The sequence below is a fragment of the Homarus americanus genome, unplaced genomic scaffold (assembly GCF_018991925.1).
Source record: "Homarus americanus isolate GMGI-L3 unplaced genomic scaffold, GMGI_Hamer_2.0 scaffold2558, whole genome shotgun sequence".
NCBI classification, from domain to species: domain Eukaryota; kingdom Metazoa; phylum Arthropoda; class Malacostraca; order Decapoda; family Nephropidae; genus Homarus; species Homarus americanus.
Genome location: NW_024745671.1, coordinates 75,104 through 97,122, shown reverse-complemented (window position 1 = coordinate 97,122; position 22,019 = coordinate 75,104). Strand labels below are relative to the sequence as shown.

Below are 22,019 nucleotides of genomic sequence, written 5' to 3'. Positions count from 1 at the left end.
CATTAAACACACTGCAGGTTTAATGAAATGAGTCTTCAGGAAAATCTCATTCCGAGGCCTAAATTACACTGCAAGACGAGATCAAAGGAGCCATCTCAGACTGATGTATTTCTCAGCATCTCTGAACATCTCTCACCATCTAGCATGTCTCAGCATCTCCCATTATCTATTTATGATGCTAAAGATGAGGATAATGATGATGAATAGGAGAAGAAGGATAATGATGATGATGATGATGATGATGAATAGAATAACGATAATGATATTGATATTGAAGACAATGATAATGATATAGCTGACGATGGCGATAATGATGAGCAAAGGAGAAATCTAGGAGTAGTAAGAAGCCTATAGTCCTAATACTGAAGACAGTCCCAAGAGAAGCGGCTAGATTATCGTTAACGTAATACCAATCCCCATTATCCTTTGACCAGATTTAGTTTTCACTTATAGGCTTCTGTGATGAGATGCAAGTGCTAATAGTCCTCGGTGATTATTGGCTATAGTAGCATCCCTGTCATAATGAGTTCCAATCCTAATGGGCCCTAGTCTTAAGATGCCCCAACTAAACCTATTTTTAATGTTATTTAACTTAATATGATGCATTGCGACCCGTTAACATAAGGGCTTGGGGGTCCATTATGACAGGGTGCAATTGAACTGGATATCACTCCTGCACGTGCACTTCATTGATAATACAGGTATAAAAAAAATATCTCTCTATTTACGAAGAAGCAACAATCTCGTTCATCAAGTCAGAGATAAACAAGAGATAAACAAGAGATAAACAAGATGTGTTGGTCACGTCAGGTATTGCGACATCACTGAGGGTTAGTTAAACAGCTTCTTCCTTTTTACCACATAAACACAAGTGCTTTACCCTGGTTATGTTAACCCCGTGCTGTTGTGTAAAGAGGGTGAGTAATGTGAGTGAAGCGAGTGTGTGTGAGGAGGGGAGGAGATATTAAAGGGGGGAGGTACTCATGGTGTGCAGTTCACAACAAGAGTGAACAACCAGCGGTGTAGTTAATAATTACCACTGACTATTTATTAATATAGTTATTATTATTTTTAGAAGTAGTAGTAGTAGGCTTTGCTCTGCCTTAGGGGCACGAGAGCAACGGCCCCAAAGCCGACAACAGTTGCAGATATTGACTATGAGGCTGCAGTCACTGAATGCTGCATAGATCTGCGGCTCAACTAATTCAACACAGATAGGATAGCTACTTATGTATTAGGATATTTAATATTAAGTTAATAAAATGGTGGCGAAGGTGTGGCTATTGGGGGAGGCTGGAGGCCATAAAAAAAGTAGTAGTAGTAGTAGTAGTAGTTATAATGCACGTCAGGCAACCTCATGGTGCAACTGAGTGTCGAGTGAGTGCTAGTGACGACCGTCAGTCGACCACACCACCACCTCCACCACACCACCACTAGTGCTCTCCTGTACTGTGAGGCCCCAACTACAGCATCTTCACCACCACGTTAGTAAGTATTGTTGAGTATTTTACTTACGAAGCGATGAAGGTTTATGGAAGGTTAAGATACCGACCACAAGTAACGTGTTGTTTGTTTGTTAAATTAATGACTACGATATACGATATATATAGTGTTCCAGAAAAATGTCCCTCCCTCCCTCCCTCACTCCCTGCCTGCCTGCTCCCTGCTCCCTGCCTGCCTGCTCCTGCTCCCTGCCTGCCTGCCCTGCCTCCCTCCCTGCCCTCCCTCCCTCAACTCCCTGCACTCCCTCACCCCCTGCCTGCCTGCTCCCTGCCTCCCTCCTGCCCTCCTGCCTGCTCCCTGCCTGCCCTCCCTGCCCCCTCCTGCCCCCCCTCACTCCCTCCCTGCCTGCTCCCTGCCTCTGGGGTTAATGTGTAGCTATAGCATCAACACACAAGTTTCCTTCCTACAGGCTTAGGTTCAAGTATGTAGTTGTACTTCGTAATCAAGTACTGTACCAACATTTTGGTACTTGTACTTGGTAAAATGTACTTCAAAACATTCAATTACTTTGAAGTACTCCAACTTCATGGAATATTTAGTTGTCAAAGCTCGGCTTGGTAATGAATCGCAGCGAGATTTGTAATGAGTGTAATATCTCAGTTGGCAACCTGGCAGCTGAGTTTGGTTATCAAGGAAATTTTCAATAAAATTAAAATCTACCGAAATCAGGAGTTCAGAATATAATAAGACTAATCGCATTTGAAATTTAAAAAAAAATTATGTATACTGTAGAGTCTAATAATGAAAACCTTAAAAAAGAAAAAAAATAATTGTGGCCGAGTTCTTCCGTAAACTGCGTGTAACGATTACTTCTTATTCAGGTAATATACAGGTTTACACCACGTCATACTCAACGACTCAAGCAGTCACTACGGATGAAAACTACCAAATTACCTATATTTTTGTTCTTACATTCTATGTGATTCTGTAGCGTTTTATTAATGGTGTATCTAAAATTATACATAAATAGTCACTTAAAGCGTTTTATGGAGTTTGGTTCCCATAAGGTAAAAGGAATGAAAATATTTGTTTTAACTTATATGAAGACGAGGTAACTGTGTGGCTGTCATCATTGGCAGTTGGTCTCAGTGCCACGGGGCGTTTCCGGTGCCGCCCTACAGCTGCAAGCACCCTAGGCAGCAGCAAGTCACTCCCATACGACTGGCGTGCTGGGTCGCTAGGCACTGAGTGTCATTGCCCTGGTCAGGGATATGTGTGGTCAGGAAAGTGAGTGGTCAGGAAGGTGTGTGATCAGGGAGGTGTGGTCAGGGAGGTGTGTAGTCAGGGAGGTGTGTGATCAGGGAGGTGTGGTCAGGGAGATGTGTGATCAGAGAGGTGTGGTCAGGGAGGTGTGTAGTCAGGGAGGTGTGTGATCAGGGAGGTGTGGTCAGGGAGATGTGTGATCAGGGAGGTGTGGTCAGGGAAGTGTGGTCAGGGAGGTGTGTGGTCAGGGAGGTGTGTATCCAAGGTGATGTGTGGTCAGAGAGGTGTATGATCAGGGAGGTGTGTAGCCAGGGAGATGTGGTCAGGGAGGCGTGTGGTCAGGGAGGTGTGGTCAGAGAGGTGTGTATCCAGGGAGATGTGTGGTCAGGGAGGTGTGTAGTCAGGGAGAGGTATGGTCTAGTTTTTGTTCATAAATTAAGATCATGATCACATTTCATTTCCGTTGAATCTTCAGTTTGTAGGGAACAAATCTACAGGTGTCTAACAGCTAATTAACTAAAGGTAACGTGTACTACATCTCAGAGTATACAGTTCAGGTGTATATATCTAACTGTTCACTTTTATTTATTCTATACAATAGGTCATAATAGTCAACCATGTGGACCCCTCAACTGCCACCCGTGTCAGGTTCTCAATCAATGTCCATAGCACAGACGCCCCAGCAACAGCCAACACTGCAGCAGACAACATTGGCGTTTAAGAAGGAGGAAATAAATTACCTCCGTGTTAACAAGATGACTTGCTGCACTGCCCGCGATATGATGCTGGAGGTGTATCGCATGGTGGCTCAGCAGGCGGGCAAGCCCTTAAACGAGTCTCTTATAGAGTTCCTGAACCTTAGCGCAAAAAAGTCAAAACAAAAGTTGGACCAGGCCCAGCGTAAGAAGCTTAAAACGGATATTAATGGAGACACTTATGACATAACATTACTTCATCTGAGCATCACCCTCTTGCGCGCTCATGTCTCACCTGGTTCAGTTGACGACAACCTTCATCAAAAGCTCGCGGCGGTAAAAATGTTCCGTAATGAATTGGTACATGGAAGTTTACAAATCAGCCACACAGATTTCATAAACAAGACAGAGCAACTGAGGAACCTGTTGACAGAAGCTCTCTTGGCGGCCAAGAATATGAATTATTTTGACCAAATTGTTATGAACCATTTGATAATGTCCATGAATGACCAGCTCAACAACACCAGGGATAAGCCATTGACGAACGATGACATCACTAGCTACGAGAGCCACAATCTCTTTCAACAGCTAAAGGGTCTACTTATAACGTATGGTAAACCGGAGCTGTTGGAGACCTACATAAAATGGACCCACCTCAACCCAGTGTCCTTTATCGACGGCGCAGATTTTGCCCTTAACGTTGGCATTATTTTTACCCGCATGGTTCTTGAGGAAGTTGTCCCTTCCTCTCACAACATGCAAATTGACTATGAGCAAATCATAAACCACGTCCAGAACACCGCCTGCAACCTTACTAATGTGTCTGGTATCGTCCTTATTGAGGGACAGGCAGGTGTTGGTAAGACTACCCTGCTGAGAAAAATTTTATGCGACTGGCAGGCCGGAGACAACACCATGAAGGGCCTCACGAACTACCACCTGCTTCTTTTCATGGAGTGCAGAAACCCCCACATTAGCTCTCTTGTACAGCTTCTCCGGTCGTTGATGCCGGATACCGCCAAGAAATATCGAGATGAAGATATGGTCAAATGTGCACTTGAATTGAGGCTCCTCCTGTTGGTGGATGGCTTGGACGAATTAAATAAGTCATCACATGAGTTGTTTTGTGAACTTCTACCTCTGAGTGCCATGAGTAACATTACCGTAGTTTGCACAACAAGGCCAGATATGGTGAAAGATTTCTACAAGATTATTCCTAAGTATCTTAAACCTGTTCATATAAAACTTCTGGGTATTCCAGACGAAAGTTGCACAAAGCTTGCAACCACATACCATGACGAGCTGATAAAATCTGGCAGGAGTCAAGTGAGCACATCAAGTCTGATTGAGTATTTGCAAAGAGCCCCACGCAGCCTCCAGGACCACTTAAGGCTTCCCCTAAACTTAGTGATGCTTACCATCCTCTGGGCCACAAGTCCCAGTAAAGTGAACAGTGTGAGGACGACAACTGAACTGTACAAGAGAATAAAAGATATGACCACAGAGAAACTTCTTGATCGACTGAAAAATAATATGGAGACTCAGCTTTCAAAAACCATGGACTTGGAGAGAAGAGTTGAATATTTCTTTATTAAATTATGCCGAGAATCCCTCATAGGCCTTAAAGACAATTCCATCACTCTAACACAAGGTATAGCAGATAAACTTAGAAACACCTGCTTGACTGTTCAACTGCCACCTGAAGAAATTATCAGCTCCTTCCTGCAACAGAAGATCACTTGGACACCGCTTGGCACTGACTCATATCTCAGTTTCCCACACAAGGGAGTTCAGGACTTTTATAGTGCCTTGTGTATCATGTATTCACTCCAGGGTAAATACTCCACCGTTGATATACCTGGAGTTTTAAGTAGTATTCAGGACGTCCTGGTTAAATTTAAAGTTCACCCGTCAATTAATCAAGACATCGTGGACAAAACCAACGAGTTATTGTTACAAAAAAATGCGCCTTCGACCATCTTGAGCTTCCTAGAGGAACTGCACCAAGATGACCCCTCCTCCCTGTCATTAAGGAAGTACCAGAATGTCCTGATTCATTTAGCTGGTATTTACCACCTTGAGGGAGCAATAGGGGACAGCACGGCCAAGGAGCTGGTGACCCTCCTCAGAGATTCAGGCATGACAGACAGTAGGCAGTGGGTGGACCTGCTGAGTGACGTGAGGTGTGATGCTACCGTCACCAAGTACATCGTTCAATACATTCCGGAAATGGTGACGGGGAAGATAGTGCTAGAAGAGACCAACATTATGGTCTACACGTCTCTTCTGCCACATCTTCGACCACACAGTTTAGAAATCAACATCAACTCCCATCCAGAAGACTTTACCCTCGTGTACGACTTGATGGATGTAATGGTTAAATACGTCAAGTGTGAAGTGGATATTAACTTCGAGTATGACTTCAAGCACCCAAGGCACTGCAGCACCAAGTTTGATAAGGCTCTCCATTGTGTCCTCCAGAAGTAAGTTATTACAGAAATTACAGGTATCACAGGGCACAGGTGTTAAAGGTTTACTATATATATATATATATATATATATATATATATATATATATATATATATATATATATATATATATATATATATATATATATATATATATATATATATATATATATATATATGTATATATTAAACCGATGATATACTTTCCTGTCATGGTCATATTTGGTTCACTGTTTATTACTTCAACCTATATTTAGTTTGTCTCTTTTGACGAATTATTATTATTTTTGACTGTTTTTCTACCTTACTGTACATATCTTTCAGTTGCCAGGTGAGAAAGTTCAAAGGTCAGCTGAGCAGTGTGAATGTGAAGACGTTACCGCAGTCACTGGTGGAGCCTTACCTGAGTGTATCTGGCAACGACTTGGAGCTGACCAGTGCTCTCTGCTCCCTCAATCAACGTATACCGTCACTATTCCGCCTTGGTACGTTTATGGCCAGTGTGTATATGTGTGTATGTGTGTGTGTGGAGTATAGTATATTATAGGCTATGTGTTGTTCTTTTATTCAGGGATTCATGTACCTGTGGGAGTCCAACCTTCTCTCCTGCCTCGCCCACTTCCTGAGGCGTATGGCAAGATGTTCCTAGCTCTCTCTGGCCTTGATGCAGTACACTTAGTCTGGGCAGCGGAGGTGGCAAAACAACTATTACCCTGTCGGAAGTAAGTGAACGTACGTGTTTGGATATAAGTGAACGTATGTGTTGGATGTAAGTGAACGTAACTCTATGAGGACTCGTTCAACTATCTGTTACAAATGTGGGAAGTAAATAATGATGGTTTCTGATCATCATATGTTGTCATTATATTGGTGATCATGAAGGTAGAATAGAAACAACAACAATGATAATGATAATACCATTAATAATGACAACAACAACAACAACAACAATAATAATAATAATAATAATAATAATAATAATAATAATAATAATAATAATAATAATAATAATAATAATAATATAAAACACGCGCGCGACTTGCAGCACTAATCACCCCTCAGCACTAACTAACTAACTTTTCTTCCCACCAAAGGGAGTATTGGATACTGTGCTTTCCCGAGAGTAATCTGAGTGACCAAGACCTGCAAGATTTAGGCAATCAACTAATGGTCCACCAAGTCCGTGTGTTCTTGAATACCGTGTATGTAACGGGAGCCGATGATGTTACCCTTAGCTACTGTGGATACTCCTTCTTACGGTAAGTGTGACTGTACTGTATTATATATGTTTATGTAAGTATATGTCGTATGTGCTTTTAATGTGTATGTATAAGTATGTATTACCCATTATACATTATCTGTATATAATGTTAAATACTTAATACAAATCAGTGCATCAGAAATAGCAGTTAATTTACCTATTTTTCCCTCTGTTTAATGTGGATTTTTTTTTTTGTATGTGTAGAAAGGTAGACAAGGATATCTGGAAGCTAATAGGGTGAAGGTGTATATCTCCAACAGTCTCCAACAGACTCCAACATCCCCCCCCCCTCAGAAGGTATAATCTCCAACACTCTCCAACACCCCCAGAAAGGAAAGTCAGTACGCTATGAAAAATTCTTCACGGAGTCCAAAAAAATAAATAAATAAAATACAATAAAAAATTAAATAAAACAACAATAAAATAATCGTTTAATTTATTGTCATTAAATTATCATTATTATTATTATTATTATTATTATTATTATTGTTACTATTAATATCATGAGTACAATAAAAAAATATATATATATAGATAGATAGATATATATATAGATAGATAGATAGATAGATAGATAGATAGATACAATTTTAGCAACCTAGTTTACCGCGACGTGATCCAAGGCACAAGTCATGGATATTGAGTCAAGGAATGATTCATGGATACTGGGTGAAGGAATAAACAAATGCGTAAACAATATATTTCCATAATTTATTTTTCAAAGTAACATTCAAATACAGTGTGTGTGTGTAGTGCTTCGTCATCCGTGTCTAAATGCGTGCTGAATCAAAGTAAAGTTGTAAGATGATTTTTTAATGAATATCTATCTATCTATTCATCATTAATCACGTAAATTTCTGTGGCTGAAGTTGGACCAAGTTTGTATATGGTTGTAAAGCATAAGTCCCGGGCAGTCTGTGGCTTGGGCGTCTCTGTGACCAAACAGCTCATATCCTTCGGTAAGTTTCCCCTGTCAAAACATCCCATTATAAGAGTGTTTTATATATCCCGTTTATACATATGAGTCGTATAAAAGGTAGTGTTATATTGTATGGAGTATATAACAGGATGGGTAAAATATGAAGAAACCCATTTAAATGTACTATGGTTAAATTTTAGTATATAGGTATTTTGAATTTATGCATAAATTATTATAAACTTCTATGATAGATTAATATTTTGATAGCTATATTTTAATAATAATCAATTACCTTTTGGAAAGTACCATTCTTATCATTGTGTTTTATGAATATTTGATTTAATTTGTAATAAAAAAATATGTATTATCAATCTACCTTTTGTACGCCATAGTTGATAAATTCCTTGAGGGCTGAGAGGGCTTTATCATTAGGTAGTTCCTCCATAAAGTTGCCCATCACACATATACCATAAGAGGAGGTGTTGTGGCCCATTGAGTGTGAGCCTAGAGTGTACCAGCCTCGGCCTTCATACACTCGTCCATCCTCCCCGACCAGAAAATTGTAGCCAATGTCGTCCCAAGCTGAAGAAAAAAAAAGGTGAGGCTAGGCTAGGTTAGGTTAGGTGAGGCTAGGTTAGGTTAGGTTAGGTTAGGTTAGGTTAGGTTAGGATTACCAAGAGGATGACAGGTGTACTTAGAAATCAGGTACAAACGAATATAGTTTTATTTAGGGGTTAAAAAATAGAATGATTGGGACTATCCTATATACTCATAACTTAAGTGAAGATTAAGAAGAAGATTTACGAAGACTTGTTACACCTTGTTCACTTCTAAGACACGTTTCAATGAAGAGTTTAAGGTTAATTACTGAAATGTTAAACAAAATTTAAAAATATATATAAAACGTAACTTTACCATTACAATACATGTGTACTCTCTGTGTCTTCTTCACCTCTTCAACACACTCCTCCTTCGTGGTGCACTTGCCGGCGGCCGTGTGGTGGATGATCACCTTACTCATGGGAGGGTTTAGCTGGGTGAGGCTCTTTGGTTCAAGCGCTCCCCACTCTTCCCGGTATACTAACTCTACTGACGACACTTTCCCACCTACCAATGTGTAGTAAAACAGTCAGATAGGGTAGATTAAGTTTATCTTATACTATAACATCAACAATATTAACCTAAAATATACACTTAGATACTTTAGTGTTAGTTGATATTGTACATAATACTTACGTCACTTACCCATGTCAGATATACACGCTCTGGCAGGTATAAAGTAGTAGTCCTTCTCACCTAAAAAAAAAAATGGAAATATGTTTTGACTGCGTTAGATAGCTCTGTACACGGCTTGACTGACTGACTGACCGACTGACTAATTGACTGACTGATAAGAACATAAGAACATAAGAATGGAGGAAATTGCAGCGGGCCTATTGACCCATACTGGGCAGTCCCATTTACACCCAACCCCTATTGCTCATATATCCATCCAACCTATGTTTGAAGCTATCCAGCGTATTCAAGTTAATGATGATATTTGGTAACTTGTTCCACTCGTCCACTACTCTATTTCCAAACCAATGTTTACCTATTTCGCGCCTAAATCTGATTTTTTCTAATTTAAAACCATTGTTACGAGTTCGCTCCTGGTTGGATAGTTTGAGTACCTTTGTAATGTCCCCTTTGTTCAGCCCTGACTTCCATTTATACACCTCTATCTTATCGCCCCTCACTCTGCGTCTCTCGAGGGAGTGCAAATTAAGAAACTTTAACCTGTCTCTGTACTCAAGGTTCCTATTGCCCGGGATTAGCCTTGTCATTCTCCTCTGAATTCTTTCCAAGGATTCTATATCCATTCTGTAATACGGTGACCAGAATTGAATTGCGTAATCCAAGTGAGGTCTCACAAGCGCAAGATATAGTTTTAGGATGACCTCGCTAGTCTTGTAACTAACACTCCTTTGTATGAACCCAAGTACTTGATTAGGCTTGTTTCGAGCAAATACATATTGTTTACTTGGCTTAAGATTTCTACTTATCATTACTCCTAAATCTTTCTCGCAGTCGGATTTCTCAATAACATCGTTGTTCATCTGGTATCTGGTTTCCCTGCTTACATCTCCTATACTGAGTACTTTATATTTGTCCACAATGAATCTCATCTGCCATTTTTCAGACCATTCGATTTTTTTTTAGATCTTCCTGTAGTTTTGCGGAGTCCTCGTCAGATTTAATCACACTCCCTATTTTAGTGTCTTCAGCAAATTTACTTATGTTGCTGTCTACGCCAATATCTATGTCGTTTATGTATATAATAAATAATAATGGTCCAAGTACTGAGCCTTGGGGAACTCCACTAGTGACTTTACTCCAATCGGATTTAGTGCCGTTAATGCTCACTCGCTGTTTCCTGTCCTGTAGCCACTCCCTTAATCTATTTTAAAATATCTCCTTTAATGCCATGAGCTTCCACTTTTGTTATTAGTCTTTCGTGGGGGACTCTGTCTGACTCATTGACTGACTGACTCATTGACTGACTGACTGACTGACTGATTCACTGACTGACTGACTGACTGACTGACCTTACGCAATAATACATGATCTAATTATAATCCTACACTGTACGCCACTCCTAATCGTCACCAAACCCGTAAAAATGTCATCGGTCGGGAACTCACTCACTCACTCACTCACTCACCTTATTCACTTACTGATAAAAAAATATATATATTCTAAGCGGATTTACCGTTTTACACATACGTTTTACACATAAATATAGCGTAATTCCTCTCTCTCTCTCTCTCTCTCAATAAACCAATAAAATATCAGCTATACTTACTATTGTGACGATAAAGAATACTTGAAGTTTGTGTACAATATAGTTGAGTAGCAAGAGAGTTTGACAGACAGACACTTGTTGCAGTTACGACACACTGTTTATCACTAACTCTCAGATTTCTTCCTGTCGTGCTTGGTGTGACTGTCGCTGAGTGGTGACTGTACGCTGAGTGGTGAGTGGCGCAAGAATGAGTGGAGCAAGAATGAGCGACGCAGTACAGTCAGCTTAGAAACATTATAACATATCACACTGAGACATGATCAATTCCTGTTGTGTTTCACCTTTGACCTTAACTATTGAGACGAAGAAAAAAAATCCCGACCAACATCTGACACCATTAAACAGGCCCTCCCACCCCCCACCCCTAAAAAAAATATGAAGAAGTTCTTGATTAAAAAAAAAAAAACTCAAGTACTCTCCTTGTCTCCCACCCTACACCCACGTTACAGTATCCTACACCCACGTTACAGTATCCTACACCCACGTTACAGTATCTTACACTACACCCTCTATCACTCACTCATTTCACTAGGTGTCTCTAATCGTCAGGTGATCCGTATTGCTTCTGCGAGTCTTAACATATCGTCTTCAAGGGGACACGTCTTGTATATCCTGCCGTGTTATCTTATCTCTAGGGTGCTCCTCGCTGTTGTGTAAAGATAACAACACGTCTCATGGATGTTATATGTTATTGCTTTGATATACATTCGTCTGTGTGTGTGTGTGTGTGTGTGTGTCAAAATAACGAATAGAACCAAAAGTTATATAATACAGTAAAAGTGTAAAAGTGTTAGGTTAGGTTAGATGAGGTTAGGTTAGGTTAGGTAAGGGTGTTGAGCCATCAGGTAAATTAAGCTGCAGGTGAGCCCATCCCTTCAAGGAGGTTATTAATTTCCCTGTCACCTGTGTCAAGAATTATCAAAAGGTGTTGTGTGTGGATCAGGCAGGTGTGATGGTGTAGACGGGATATGCTGAGTGAAAAGTGGGGAGAGAGAGAGTAGTACGGGCAGTGAGAAGGAATGAGGAGGAATGAGAAGGAATGAGGAGGAATGAGAAGGAATGAGGAGGAATGAGAAGGAATGAGAAGGAATGAGAAGGAATGAGAGGGAATGAGGAGGAATGAGAAGGAATGAGAAGGAATGAGGAGGAATGAGAAGGAATGAGGAGGAATAAGGAGGAATGAGGAGGAATGAGAAGGAATGAGAAGGAATAAGGAGGAATGAGAAGGAATGAGAAGGAATAAGGAGGAATGAGGAGGAATGAGGAGGAATGAGAAGGAATGAGGAGGAATGAAGGAGGGATAAGGAATGAAGGAAGTTATTTATAGAGTGAGAACATGAAGGAATATAACCTAACCTAACCTAACCTAATAGTTGTGTTGTTGTGGACATGTTCTCAGACAGCTCTTGTTTACATGTGACACAGAACAACAACAACAAACAAATAACAATTGGAATGGCGGACATTTTTCATCCTACTTAACAGCACTTGATTACCTCGTTAGGTAATTAATTAAAAGAGTTTAGGGAAATGAGGGAAATTTTCAAGGGAGAAACATAGAATTATCTAGTTAGGCTTGGTTTGGTTAGGTTAGGTTGGGTTATGGTTAGGTTAGGTTGGGTTTTGGTTAGGTTAGGTTGGGTTGTGGTTAGGTTAGGTTGGGTTTTGGTTAGGTTAAGTTGGGTTGTGGTTAGGTTAGGTTGGGTTTTCGTTAAGTTAGGTTGGGTTTTCGTTAGGTTCGTTAGGTTAGGTTGGGTTTTGATTTAGAGGACAGGCTTGGTTTGGTTGGGTTAGGTTGGGTTGTGGTTAGGTTAGGTTGGGTTTTGGTGAGGTTAGGTTGGGTTTGGTTAAGTTAGGTTTGGGTTGTGGTTAGGTTAGGTTGGGTTTTTGGTTAAGTTAGGTTGGGGTTTTGGTTAGGTTAGGTTGGGTTGTGATTGTGTTTTGGTGAGGTTGGGTTGGGTTTTGGGTTGGGTTGGGTTTGGTTGGGTTAGGTTGGGTTTGGGTTAGGTCGGGTTTGGTTGGGTTTGGTTGGGTTTGGTTGGGTTAGGTCGGGTTTGGTTGGGTTAGGTCGGGTTTGGTTGGGTTAGGTTGGGTTTGGTTGGGTTTGGTTGGGTTTTGGTTAGTTAGGTTGGGTTGTGGTTAGGTTAGGTTGGGTTTTAGTGAGGTTAGGTTAGGTTGTGGTTAGGTTAGGTTGGGTTTTGGTTAAGTTAGGTTTGGTTTTGGTTAGGTTAGGCTTGGTTTGGTTAGGTTAGGTTGGGTTTTGGTGAGGTTAGGTTGGGTTTTGGTGAGGTTAGGTTGGGTTTTGGTGAGGTTAGGTTGGGTTTTGGTTAGGTTAGGTTAGAAAAGGCGTAGTTTGTGGTGAAGGAGAACATCTCAGGTTTATATCCTTTAATGACAACTGATAACAAACAGACAAGGAAAATATCTATAATTGAGGAAGACAAACGAGAGAAAGATAAAGATGTCTGAGAGAGAGAGAGAGAGAGAGAGAGAGAGCTTTTAGTAACGTCGACAGAAGGAGTCACTGCGGTAGAGAAAGATTTTATTGTGAGTCATTTAAGAGAAACACAGGCTGTAAAAAAACAGTATCGTGTCACCTATGCGAACCCCTGATGTGGTCCTAACCTAACCTAACCAAAACTCGTTGAAAGGAATAATGGCTGGAGGAGTGAATCAAGACGGATAGACTTTTGAGGGATTTTTATCGCCAGAGATTTAGTTTCATTATTACCAGAAACACACCTTTTAGGGAGTTTACCTCGAGGCCTGTGTTAAACCTCCCCGTTGTCTAAGGTCTGGTTGTAAGTCGAGGGAACCTTTTAACTTGGTAAAATTGAGGTGTATTGATAATGCGCTTCCTTTATGACTTAGCTCAGAGCTGTTCCATTAGCTCAGGCAAGGGAACTCTACTTCCATTAGTGACTTAAATAGATCTGCTCAGAGCCTACTCACAATAAAGTAAACACACCCTCACATCTTCTGCTGGCAAGAGGGATTTTGTTTTTCCTCCGCATTAAATTAATTTACACCTTGAGGAATCTTTATATGCTAGACTTCCTGTACTTGCCTCTAATTCCTTCGTATTTCACCATCAGGAACAAAGTGGTAAAGGATACCGTTTCTTGGAGAGAGAAATAATTTAATTTCTACTTGTCTATTTTGGCAGATCGAGGCTTTAAGGGAGATGGATTCCAGCCACACGTCACACCTGACACCTTGGCTCCCACCTTCCCACCACTGCGGACCTGACGAGGACATCCAACATTGGACCAGATGTGATTCTTAAACCTTTGGCAAACTGTTTGACTGTTTACCCATGTCTTCAGTTGTAGGAAGTTGAAACCATAAATATAGCCGCTCGTCTATCACGTAGTGGTCCTTCCCACCCTGTTGTATGGCAGCGAGACATACAGACACCTTAAGGCGCTGGCGAGGTGGTGACCAATAGAAGAGATACAAGTAACACTCAAGACTAAATTAAAATGTGCCAAATCAATACCCACACCTGGGAGACCATCACTCCAACCGTGGCTCTTTATGGGGGATTACTTTATGGTGTAGAAACCTATTAAGATGTAACGTGTCGAGGCAGACAAACTCTAACGTCGGAATGACGCTGCCGACGCCCCTCCCGCACTAGACGTAATGCTCCACACATGTTATCGCTCGGTGATCGTCATGCTCGACTCCGAGTGATAGCAAAGAGAGAACTCCATCAACACCAGCCCTCTGATGTAACTCAACCCACCACTGTGTTCAGCATTACCCTCAACAAACACACACATGATACCGTTCATTATTATGAAGCTGAAGTGCAGTCAACCAATTACACACCGCACTGACCCGGGTATTAAATGTTACAAAAACAACTGTAATGTTATACTGGAGCGGGATTTAGACTTTTACAATGCAATGGTTCAGGTTAATCATCCTAGTAAATATAACACTATCCTGGATAACCCTACCAAACAACGTATAATCCTGCGTAAACCTCTTAACCCTGCCAATATATATATATATATATATTTTTTTTTCATAAAGCCACACAGGAAAAGGGAAACACTGGAGCACATTTGCTTTCGTCTTTATTCAAGACATCTTCGGAGGCAACTGAATTTACAGAGACTGAGACGCTTATATACATAAGGTGACCTTACAAAACATCAGGTCAGGTCAATGACATGGGATCCACTAATCCACACTCCACCTCCACCGCACACCACACAGACAGACTTCTCGTTGACGCAAGGTTGATTACGGAAATGAATTCTATAAACCTTAGTGATGGTAAAAAACTGATAATATGTTACATAAATTTATTTTTCAGTGGCCCAAGGTTAAAAATGCTTTGAATGCATTTGAGGTAAATGTAGGGTGGATGATTAGTGGGTCTCATATTTTTTACCTAACTTGACATGATTAGTTACGTCGCCCATTTTTATAAGCTCTTCTTTCGTGTGTGGTGGTGGTGGTGGTGGTGGTGGTTGTGTGTGGGTTAGTAGATTCCACGCTATTGACTTGACCTGATGTTTTGTAAGGTTGCTCATTGTTTCCCTTTTCCTGTGTGGCTTTATCAATATATATCAATATATATATATATATATATATATATATATATATATATATATATATATATATATATATATATATATATATATATATATATATATATGTGTGTGTGTGTGCGTGTGTGTGTGTTCATTAACTGATACAGGTGAGGAGGAAGGTAATAACTGATAAAGAACTTTTACCCACAACTCAGGGAAGATAAAATATTCCTGTAGATACATCACCTTCCTTCCCGGTCGTTTCTTATTTATTCTGACCAACTTCTAATTTATCACAGGCATGATTTTTGACCTCTGTATTACATAATGTTTAATATCGCAGGAACATTTACTTGGAAAATATTTCGAACTGAATTTATTAATTAATTCAGAAACAAAAATATTTTCTCGACCAATACACAATTTCTCTATTCGAATTATTGTCCTGTACTTTATGTATACAAGGCGTTCGTTTTGTTCAGGTTCTTCGGTGATATTTTAAATGATCTGGAATATAATGGTGTTAGTAATATCATAAAGGTGTTAGTATTACCATAGCGGTGTTGACAATAGTGTATTTTGGCGAGAGAATAATTTAGCTTTTATTTTTTCTTCCAATTCTCTTTAACCTTACCAATGAGACCTTCAACTAACTAATTTCGTTCTTACTAATTTAATCAAAACTTAAATTTCCTTTCAATAAAACCGATATCTAATGGATAGGTTAGGTTAAGAAAGGTTCAGATACTATCAATTAAGATAGGTTAGAGAGCTATTAGGAATGGAACCTACTGAGACCTGGGGCCCATTAGGACTCGAGCCAATTAGGACTCGAGTCAATTAGGACTGAAAAGAACGTAAACTTTTCCTAAAGCCGATATATAAATCCTTAGTGAAACAAGGACAGAGCCTAAGCCCCTGTATAAAAAGCCCCTTAATAGCCTATAAAACACTCTCCTTTATACTCTTCAGAGGCGCAGTGGGCGAGTGGGATTGGCAGTTGATGGTCGTGGGGTCGAGTCCTAAGATGGGCGTAGGAGAGAAAGATATATATTTTTTTTTTCTGTTCAAAGTCTCACAAGGTTGTGTCAGGTAGGGTGAACAGTAGACGTAGAGGGAGAAGGAAAAGAAGAAGAGGGAACAAAGAGAAGAAGAAGTGAGAACAAAAGAAATGGATGAAGGAGGAAGAACACGGAAGAAATGAGAACAGGTGATAATTTAATTTCCTAAGAAGAAAATTAATCTTTACGTCCAAATCATGAAGCAGTTGATGTTGTATACAGAGAGAGGAGAGCTTCTTTGTCTTCGCTATGATATTTATATAAATTTTTCTCTGAATTCCCCCCCAGTCGATCACCACAGGCAACAAGCTGAGAGGATATGAGAACGACCACCATACCAACAACTGTGTACTTCTCGAATATTCCTTTTTTTTTTTTTTTTTTTTACTAGTTTCTTCACTCTAGCTTAACACAATTGATGGATTGATGAACTGAAAAAAGTGCATTACCCGGGTGGAGGTGAGATGAAGGAGACTGTGTTCTTTGACGTATTCACTACTACACCACTCGCACCTCCCTACCAAATTTTAATTCTATTGTGGGACTTTATAATTTAAGGTGTTTTCATGTTTCCTGAATAAACATAGTGGTGTCTTTCTGTTTACTGGAGTATGTGAAGTCGTTTTACCTTATCGTAGTTTTTCTAATTGGGAAAAGATGGAAAGGTCCAGCATACAGTTACAAAAGAATACCGGAAATTAATTACGTAATTGGAGGCAACACATTATACTCCTCTACATCAACACATGGAGGTTCTTCTCCATGTATCCTAGTAGCATATATAAACACACACTATACATATATGCATAGAACCTTGGTAGACCTAATGCCTTCGTCCAGAATGATTATACAGTAAATTACCTAATAGCCTCATTTATTTTTCCTGGAACTCGACTTGATGGCAGTGTCAAGGCACCTAACCATTTGCGCGCCATCTGTTGTCGTGATGCCGTAACTTACAACCACACCTGCTTGACACCGCTATACAGTACTGACAGTCTAGTCTTGGTCATGTAACTGTCCTAAAATAACCGTCTTTGCTGATAGTTTATGATATGCAGCAGCAGTTCACTCCCCGTCACCGCCAAAGACGCATTATAAGAGGTTTAGTTGCTGTAAGTCTTCCTGTCTGTTGTTGTTGGAAGTGTATTCACGTCACATAGTAGTTTTATATGGGAGATAATCTGATGTGTTAACGTAAGTAAGGCTTCGTATATTCTTTTGATCATGGTGTCATTGGTTGTTATAGGCAATATTGGATCATTCAGAGGTAGATTGGTTAGATAAGGTTTGGTAAACAATGGTAGGGGAAATATGGGTATGGAATTCGCCAAATAGCATGAATTTATATAGCAACTCCGACTCTCTCTTTCTTTTTTTTTATCCTGGTGAATATAAAGTGTAATGGTACTTTTAAGTCTTTTTCTTTTGGTGTTATCGCTTATAACGACGCGACATTGCTACCGGAGCCTAGCATCAATCCTCCGTACCCAAGACGTATAGTGAAGTTCATTCGTTTCCTAATTTCTTTTATTCGGTATTTTACCAGAGTTTATTTCAATTATAGAATGTAAATTTGTTAGCGAGACTAGAAAGAAAACTATGAAAATAGCTCTTAATCTGTTTCAAGTTTCTAGGGAGGGCTATGGCGTTAAGCCTTCGATAGCATACGACCTAAACTAAACAAGTCTGTAGTGGTAGTTCCTTTGACATATTTGATGGTAGTCTCTTGCTATATGTGGTGGTGGTCCTCTACAATATAAGTGTGGTTTTCAGAGCAAAGTTAAATGGTTCTGACTTAAGACTATTAACACCTGTACATGAGGTGAGGACAAAGACGCTACTGATTTTACACCATTTTTACAGAGGATCTTTGTATGTGGTTCAGTGACGAATAGACATTAATGGATTTTTATTCTCGCCGGCAGTGTACATCAGGACAAAGGTGTCTGCAGAACGGGGATCATGGCGCTGACCTCCTTGTGGGGCGTGTTGATCCTGGCGGTCCTGCTGCTGGTGGTGAGTGGTGGGAGGAGGTCTTAGGGGAGAGTTAGTTTATTTGTTCATGTTAATGCTTGATATTATGAACCTAATACCTATAGTTTTACGGATTTTTGAAGTTTTATGTAGAGGATATTGGTGATTGATGCATATACAGTATTTATTAGTTTAACCGGCCATATACTGCAGTTATTATAGTATTTTGGTACGGATTTGGGTTGTACACTAACACTAGAATGAACTGTTAAGGTATATGACGCGGCAGCTGAGATGAGGCAAGAGGACCCCCTGGATCACACCTTGGCGATGGACTACGTGGAAGTGAACGTAACCATCCCTGGCGACGACGGCGGCCGGCTGCTGGACGAGGTGTGGTCTAGCCTCCACACCGTGACGATGACCCACGACAAAGGTAAACGGGGATTAAAAGGTTCACGTGAGTAAACAAATCCATCTACCAACTTGTTAGGGCTGCCATAGGTCTCTAGGAGCCGGTTTATAGATCCTGATGGTTCAAGGTTAATCGTAGCCAAACGTGGGGGAAGAGGGGGGCGGGGGGGGTTGAGAATGTGAGGTTAGAAAGTGGTTTTAAATGGGTCGATGGCTAGCAGGGCAAGAGGAGAGTACTGTGTTCTTTTGGCCAATTTGGTTATATCCACGTTTACTTTGAGGAAAGGTTTAGTAAAAGAGTAAATTTTTGTGGTAATCCACTGGAGTCAAATTTTTATTGGTGTGGTCATGAAGCTGGACTTTGTTGATCTTGAGAAACATTTGTGGCATTTGTCACAGTCCTCGTAGCTCTTGGTGCTCCGAGAAAAGGAGTTGAAATCCTTAAGTACTAATCTGGGAGTAACAATGTTAAGAGCTGTACTTGTATTTTAAAGCATTATTATTTACGGGCCTTGCTTCTGTAAAAAAATAAGTCATACCATTAAATTTATTACACTTTGTGGGGTTGGTTATAAAAGACGTTTCTAAATATGAATCGAGAAGGAAATACCGTACTTGGAATGGAAAGTTTTTAGCCAGAGTATAGTAGATACAAAGTCAACAACAATAATCTAGTTTTGCAACTCGTTGTCTATCACGAAAGCGTAAACATCTATATGCTTTTGTTCATCATAGTTCCTGTTTGGTTGTCATTCTAAAACTATAACCTGGATTCGCTTCCAATAAGATATTTTCATAGAGCGTAATGTTATGTTTTGGTGAATGTTTCATTACCACTTCAGAATCGTCGAGGTTAAGACTCGGGTTGAGCTTAAAGTCCAATGTTAACTGTCTGTGGTTGACAGTAGAGGACATAAGAGTGGTTGACAGGTCTTCCCTAAAGGTTTAACTCGTACCTGCAACACTGGTTTATTATTTGTAAATTCTTAAAAATTCCTTTACATTTTCGGCGTCAAGACTACAGTAGGTGTTAAAGTATTTACATGATAATTACGTGTTGTAAAAACTAAGATAAAGTGAAAGGTTTTTAATGTATTCGTGCCTGGTAGTTCAAGCCCCTAAAATGGTACTAATATATAAACATGGAAGCTACGGCATGTAAGGCATCTACAACAGAATCAAACCATCAAATGTAGTTTTAACACACGCACAAACGTGTCTACGTACCTTTACAAATACTTAAAGGGGAGCATCCTGAACAAGCCTGAATCCTCGAGCAGCTTCACTGAGCGTAAAGTAAAAATATCAAGACTGAATACACACGGCTAAGTAAAGGTCCGTCATCCGTTTTAACATTTACTTTAGTTTCCCTTTAATATTCTTAATGGTTTCAGTAAATTGGGTAACTTGCCTAAATCTTCCATCGTTGTCTGCAGGAAGATGTAGTCCACTGGTGTTGTCTTGTCTGCTGTTTTTCCCTCGTACTCAATAGCTAAACCATCTCTCTTGGTTTTACAGAAGCTCTTATGGCAAGGTTCCGGGTGGATGCTGTGACGACATGGCAGGATCATATGAAGTCTTTAGTGGAGGTGCATCACAGACGACGCAGAGCTCACGCCGTCCCCACCAAACTCACCAGGGACCTGAAGGGTGAGTCTTCCTTGTATTGCGGTTTCCTTTGGTCAGGATCTTTAAGAATATGAAATAAACTAAGGTGATAAAAATACGCGTATACCGTGAGCTACACGTAAGCCAAAGTAAACGGCTGTCATGAACGGGCTAAATTAACTATTTACAAAACCAGTAAAGCTTGATACAGCACCGTAAAATAATCTTAAAGTTCAATTTTTCAACATAATGTAACTGAAACCAACTGCAAACAGGATGTGGAGTTAACCAAAGATAAACCATGAAATGTTTTGATATAATGCGCTCATACACCCAGGCTATTGGATGATGACTGGCTTGACTGAAAACGTAAACATGAAGTTGAAAACGTTCGCGTCGCCGAGTGGAGCCATCTCTATGGTGATGGTGGAGCACGCCGGCCTCCTCTTCTGGCTGGTGACGAGCTCCTACACACTCCAGAACCCGGGTACTCTACACGTCTACATGCTACACCTGGTGCGTGGTGGCCTAGGGAAGGGATAGAAGGAACGGGACGTGAGGGTAGGGGGAAGAGTATATGGGAGTTGAAATGTGTTGTGAATGAATGGTACGAACGAAGAAATGGAAAGGAAGGCAAACTTTAAGATAATTGGTGAGTTTTTTGAACGAGGGGAAGTCGCAAAGGGGATGGGGAAGGAAAATGAAAGGACTTTTGGTTGGTGAAAGATGTGTTAACGAGGATGAGGCAGACCATGGAAGACAGAAGGGATGTGAAGAAAAGACCAAACTTTTAGTGAAGTCTGGTGGGTTGTGTGGGGCTGGGAGACGAGAAAGTGACATTACAAGTAAAAGTCTAGAGACGTTTTTCAATGTGATGTTTGTATTCAGGCGGCTAAGTCGACGGGTCATCCTGGTATAGACAAAAGTTGTATAGAGGTAGTGATAAAAGTCTGGTACTTTAGAAATCTTTAGACACTATCGAACTCTTGACTATAAAGTAAAGTACGTTTCAGGAGAGTGATGTACTACAGTCGACGTCGGTGCCAACCTTGGGTGCCCAAAAGTGTCAACCAGTGCTGCTGCTGGATATCTTCATTGAATTGGTGTGTGTGGAGTCCCTGGCAGACCAATTCCCAGACAAGATACGGGTGAGCTGCTTGGTGTTTGATGCTTTTAAGTAGTTTGTTTGTGTGAAAGTCTCGACAGTTTGGGGATGTAAAGACGTTAGAATATTGATGCTAGCGACAGTCTCGAGTACAGAAGGTTTAGTATTTACTGTACTGGATCCAGTTTACCTCGACGGGTGTCGCTTTAAACAACCTTGTTTGTAGTTGGTGTGTGAACTGGCCTCGTGTCCACAGGTCGGGAGTGGCGTGTACCGGGTCACCTGGACAAACGGCCTCCAGGTAGCATTCAAGCGTGGCCTCTCGACTTCAGGCGCCCAGGACGTGACGATGTGGTGAGTATGCCACAGGTGCTGGTCAGTGGCCCCAGTCCTAAACCGGCAATCCTACTGGATC

General features: G+C 40.6%; 3 protein-coding genes across 5 annotated transcripts in view; 2 read left to right on the top strand and 1 right to left on the bottom strand.

Moving 5' to 3' along the window:
* Window positions 1–1,406: 1,406 nt before the first annotated feature.
* On the top strand, window positions 1,407–14,670 carry LOC121878739. 2 transcript variants are annotated; one of them, XM_042385097.1, is made up of 6 exons: window positions 1,407–1,488; window positions 3,308–5,884; window positions 6,195–6,355; window positions 6,442–6,592; window positions 6,965–7,129; window positions 14,059–14,670. In XM_042385097.1, exons 2-6 carry the CDS (start codon window positions 3,324–3,326, stop codon window positions 14,069–14,071), a joined length of 3,051 nt encoding a protein of 1,016 aa, XP_042241031.1. In that variant the 5' UTR covers window positions 1,407–1,488; window positions 3,308–3,323; the 3' UTR covers window positions 14,072–14,670. The 2 variants fall into 2 exon arrangements, with proteins under 2 accessions (XP_042241031.1, XP_042241030.1); XM_042385096.1 differs by lacking the exon at window positions 14,059–14,670 and adding an exon at window positions 7,336–7,492.
* On the bottom strand, window positions 7,829–11,457 carry LOC121878741 (peptidoglycan-recognition protein SC2-like). Of its 2 annotated transcripts, none has more exons than XM_042385098.1 (5): window positions 11,413–11,457; window positions 9,296–9,346; window positions 8,966–9,157; window positions 8,427–8,632; window positions 7,829–8,101 (listed from the first exon to the last, which is right to left on the bottom strand). In XM_042385098.1, the coding sequence occupies exons 1-5, from the start codon at window positions 11,414–11,416 to the stop codon at window positions 7,973–7,975; spliced, it is 582 nt and encodes a 193-aa protein (XP_042241032.1). In that variant the 5' UTR covers window positions 11,417–11,457; the 3' UTR covers window positions 7,829–7,972. The 2 variants fall into 2 exon arrangements, with proteins under 2 accessions (XP_042241032.1, XP_042241033.1); XM_042385099.1 differs by lacking the exon at window positions 11,413–11,457 and adding an exon at window positions 10,893–11,145.
* Window positions 14,671–16,905: 2,235 nt separating the features above from the next.
* LOC121878738 overlaps window positions 16,906–22,019 on the top strand; it is a 30,458-nt gene continuing 25,344 nt past the window's right edge. The window contains exons 1-6 of the mRNA XM_042385095.1: window positions 16,906–18,519; window positions 18,751–18,913; window positions 20,410–20,541; window positions 20,837–21,015; window positions 21,513–21,647; window positions 21,861–21,958. Coding sequence (XP_042241029.1) covers window positions 18,466–18,519; window positions 18,751–18,913; window positions 20,410–20,541; window positions 20,837–21,015; window positions 21,513–21,647; window positions 21,861–21,958 — 761 coding nt within the window. The 5' untranslated portion in view covers window positions 16,906–18,465. The remainder of the gene's footprint in view (window positions 18,520–18,750; window positions 18,914–20,409; window positions 20,542–20,836; window positions 21,016–21,512; window positions 21,648–21,860; window positions 21,959–22,019) is intronic.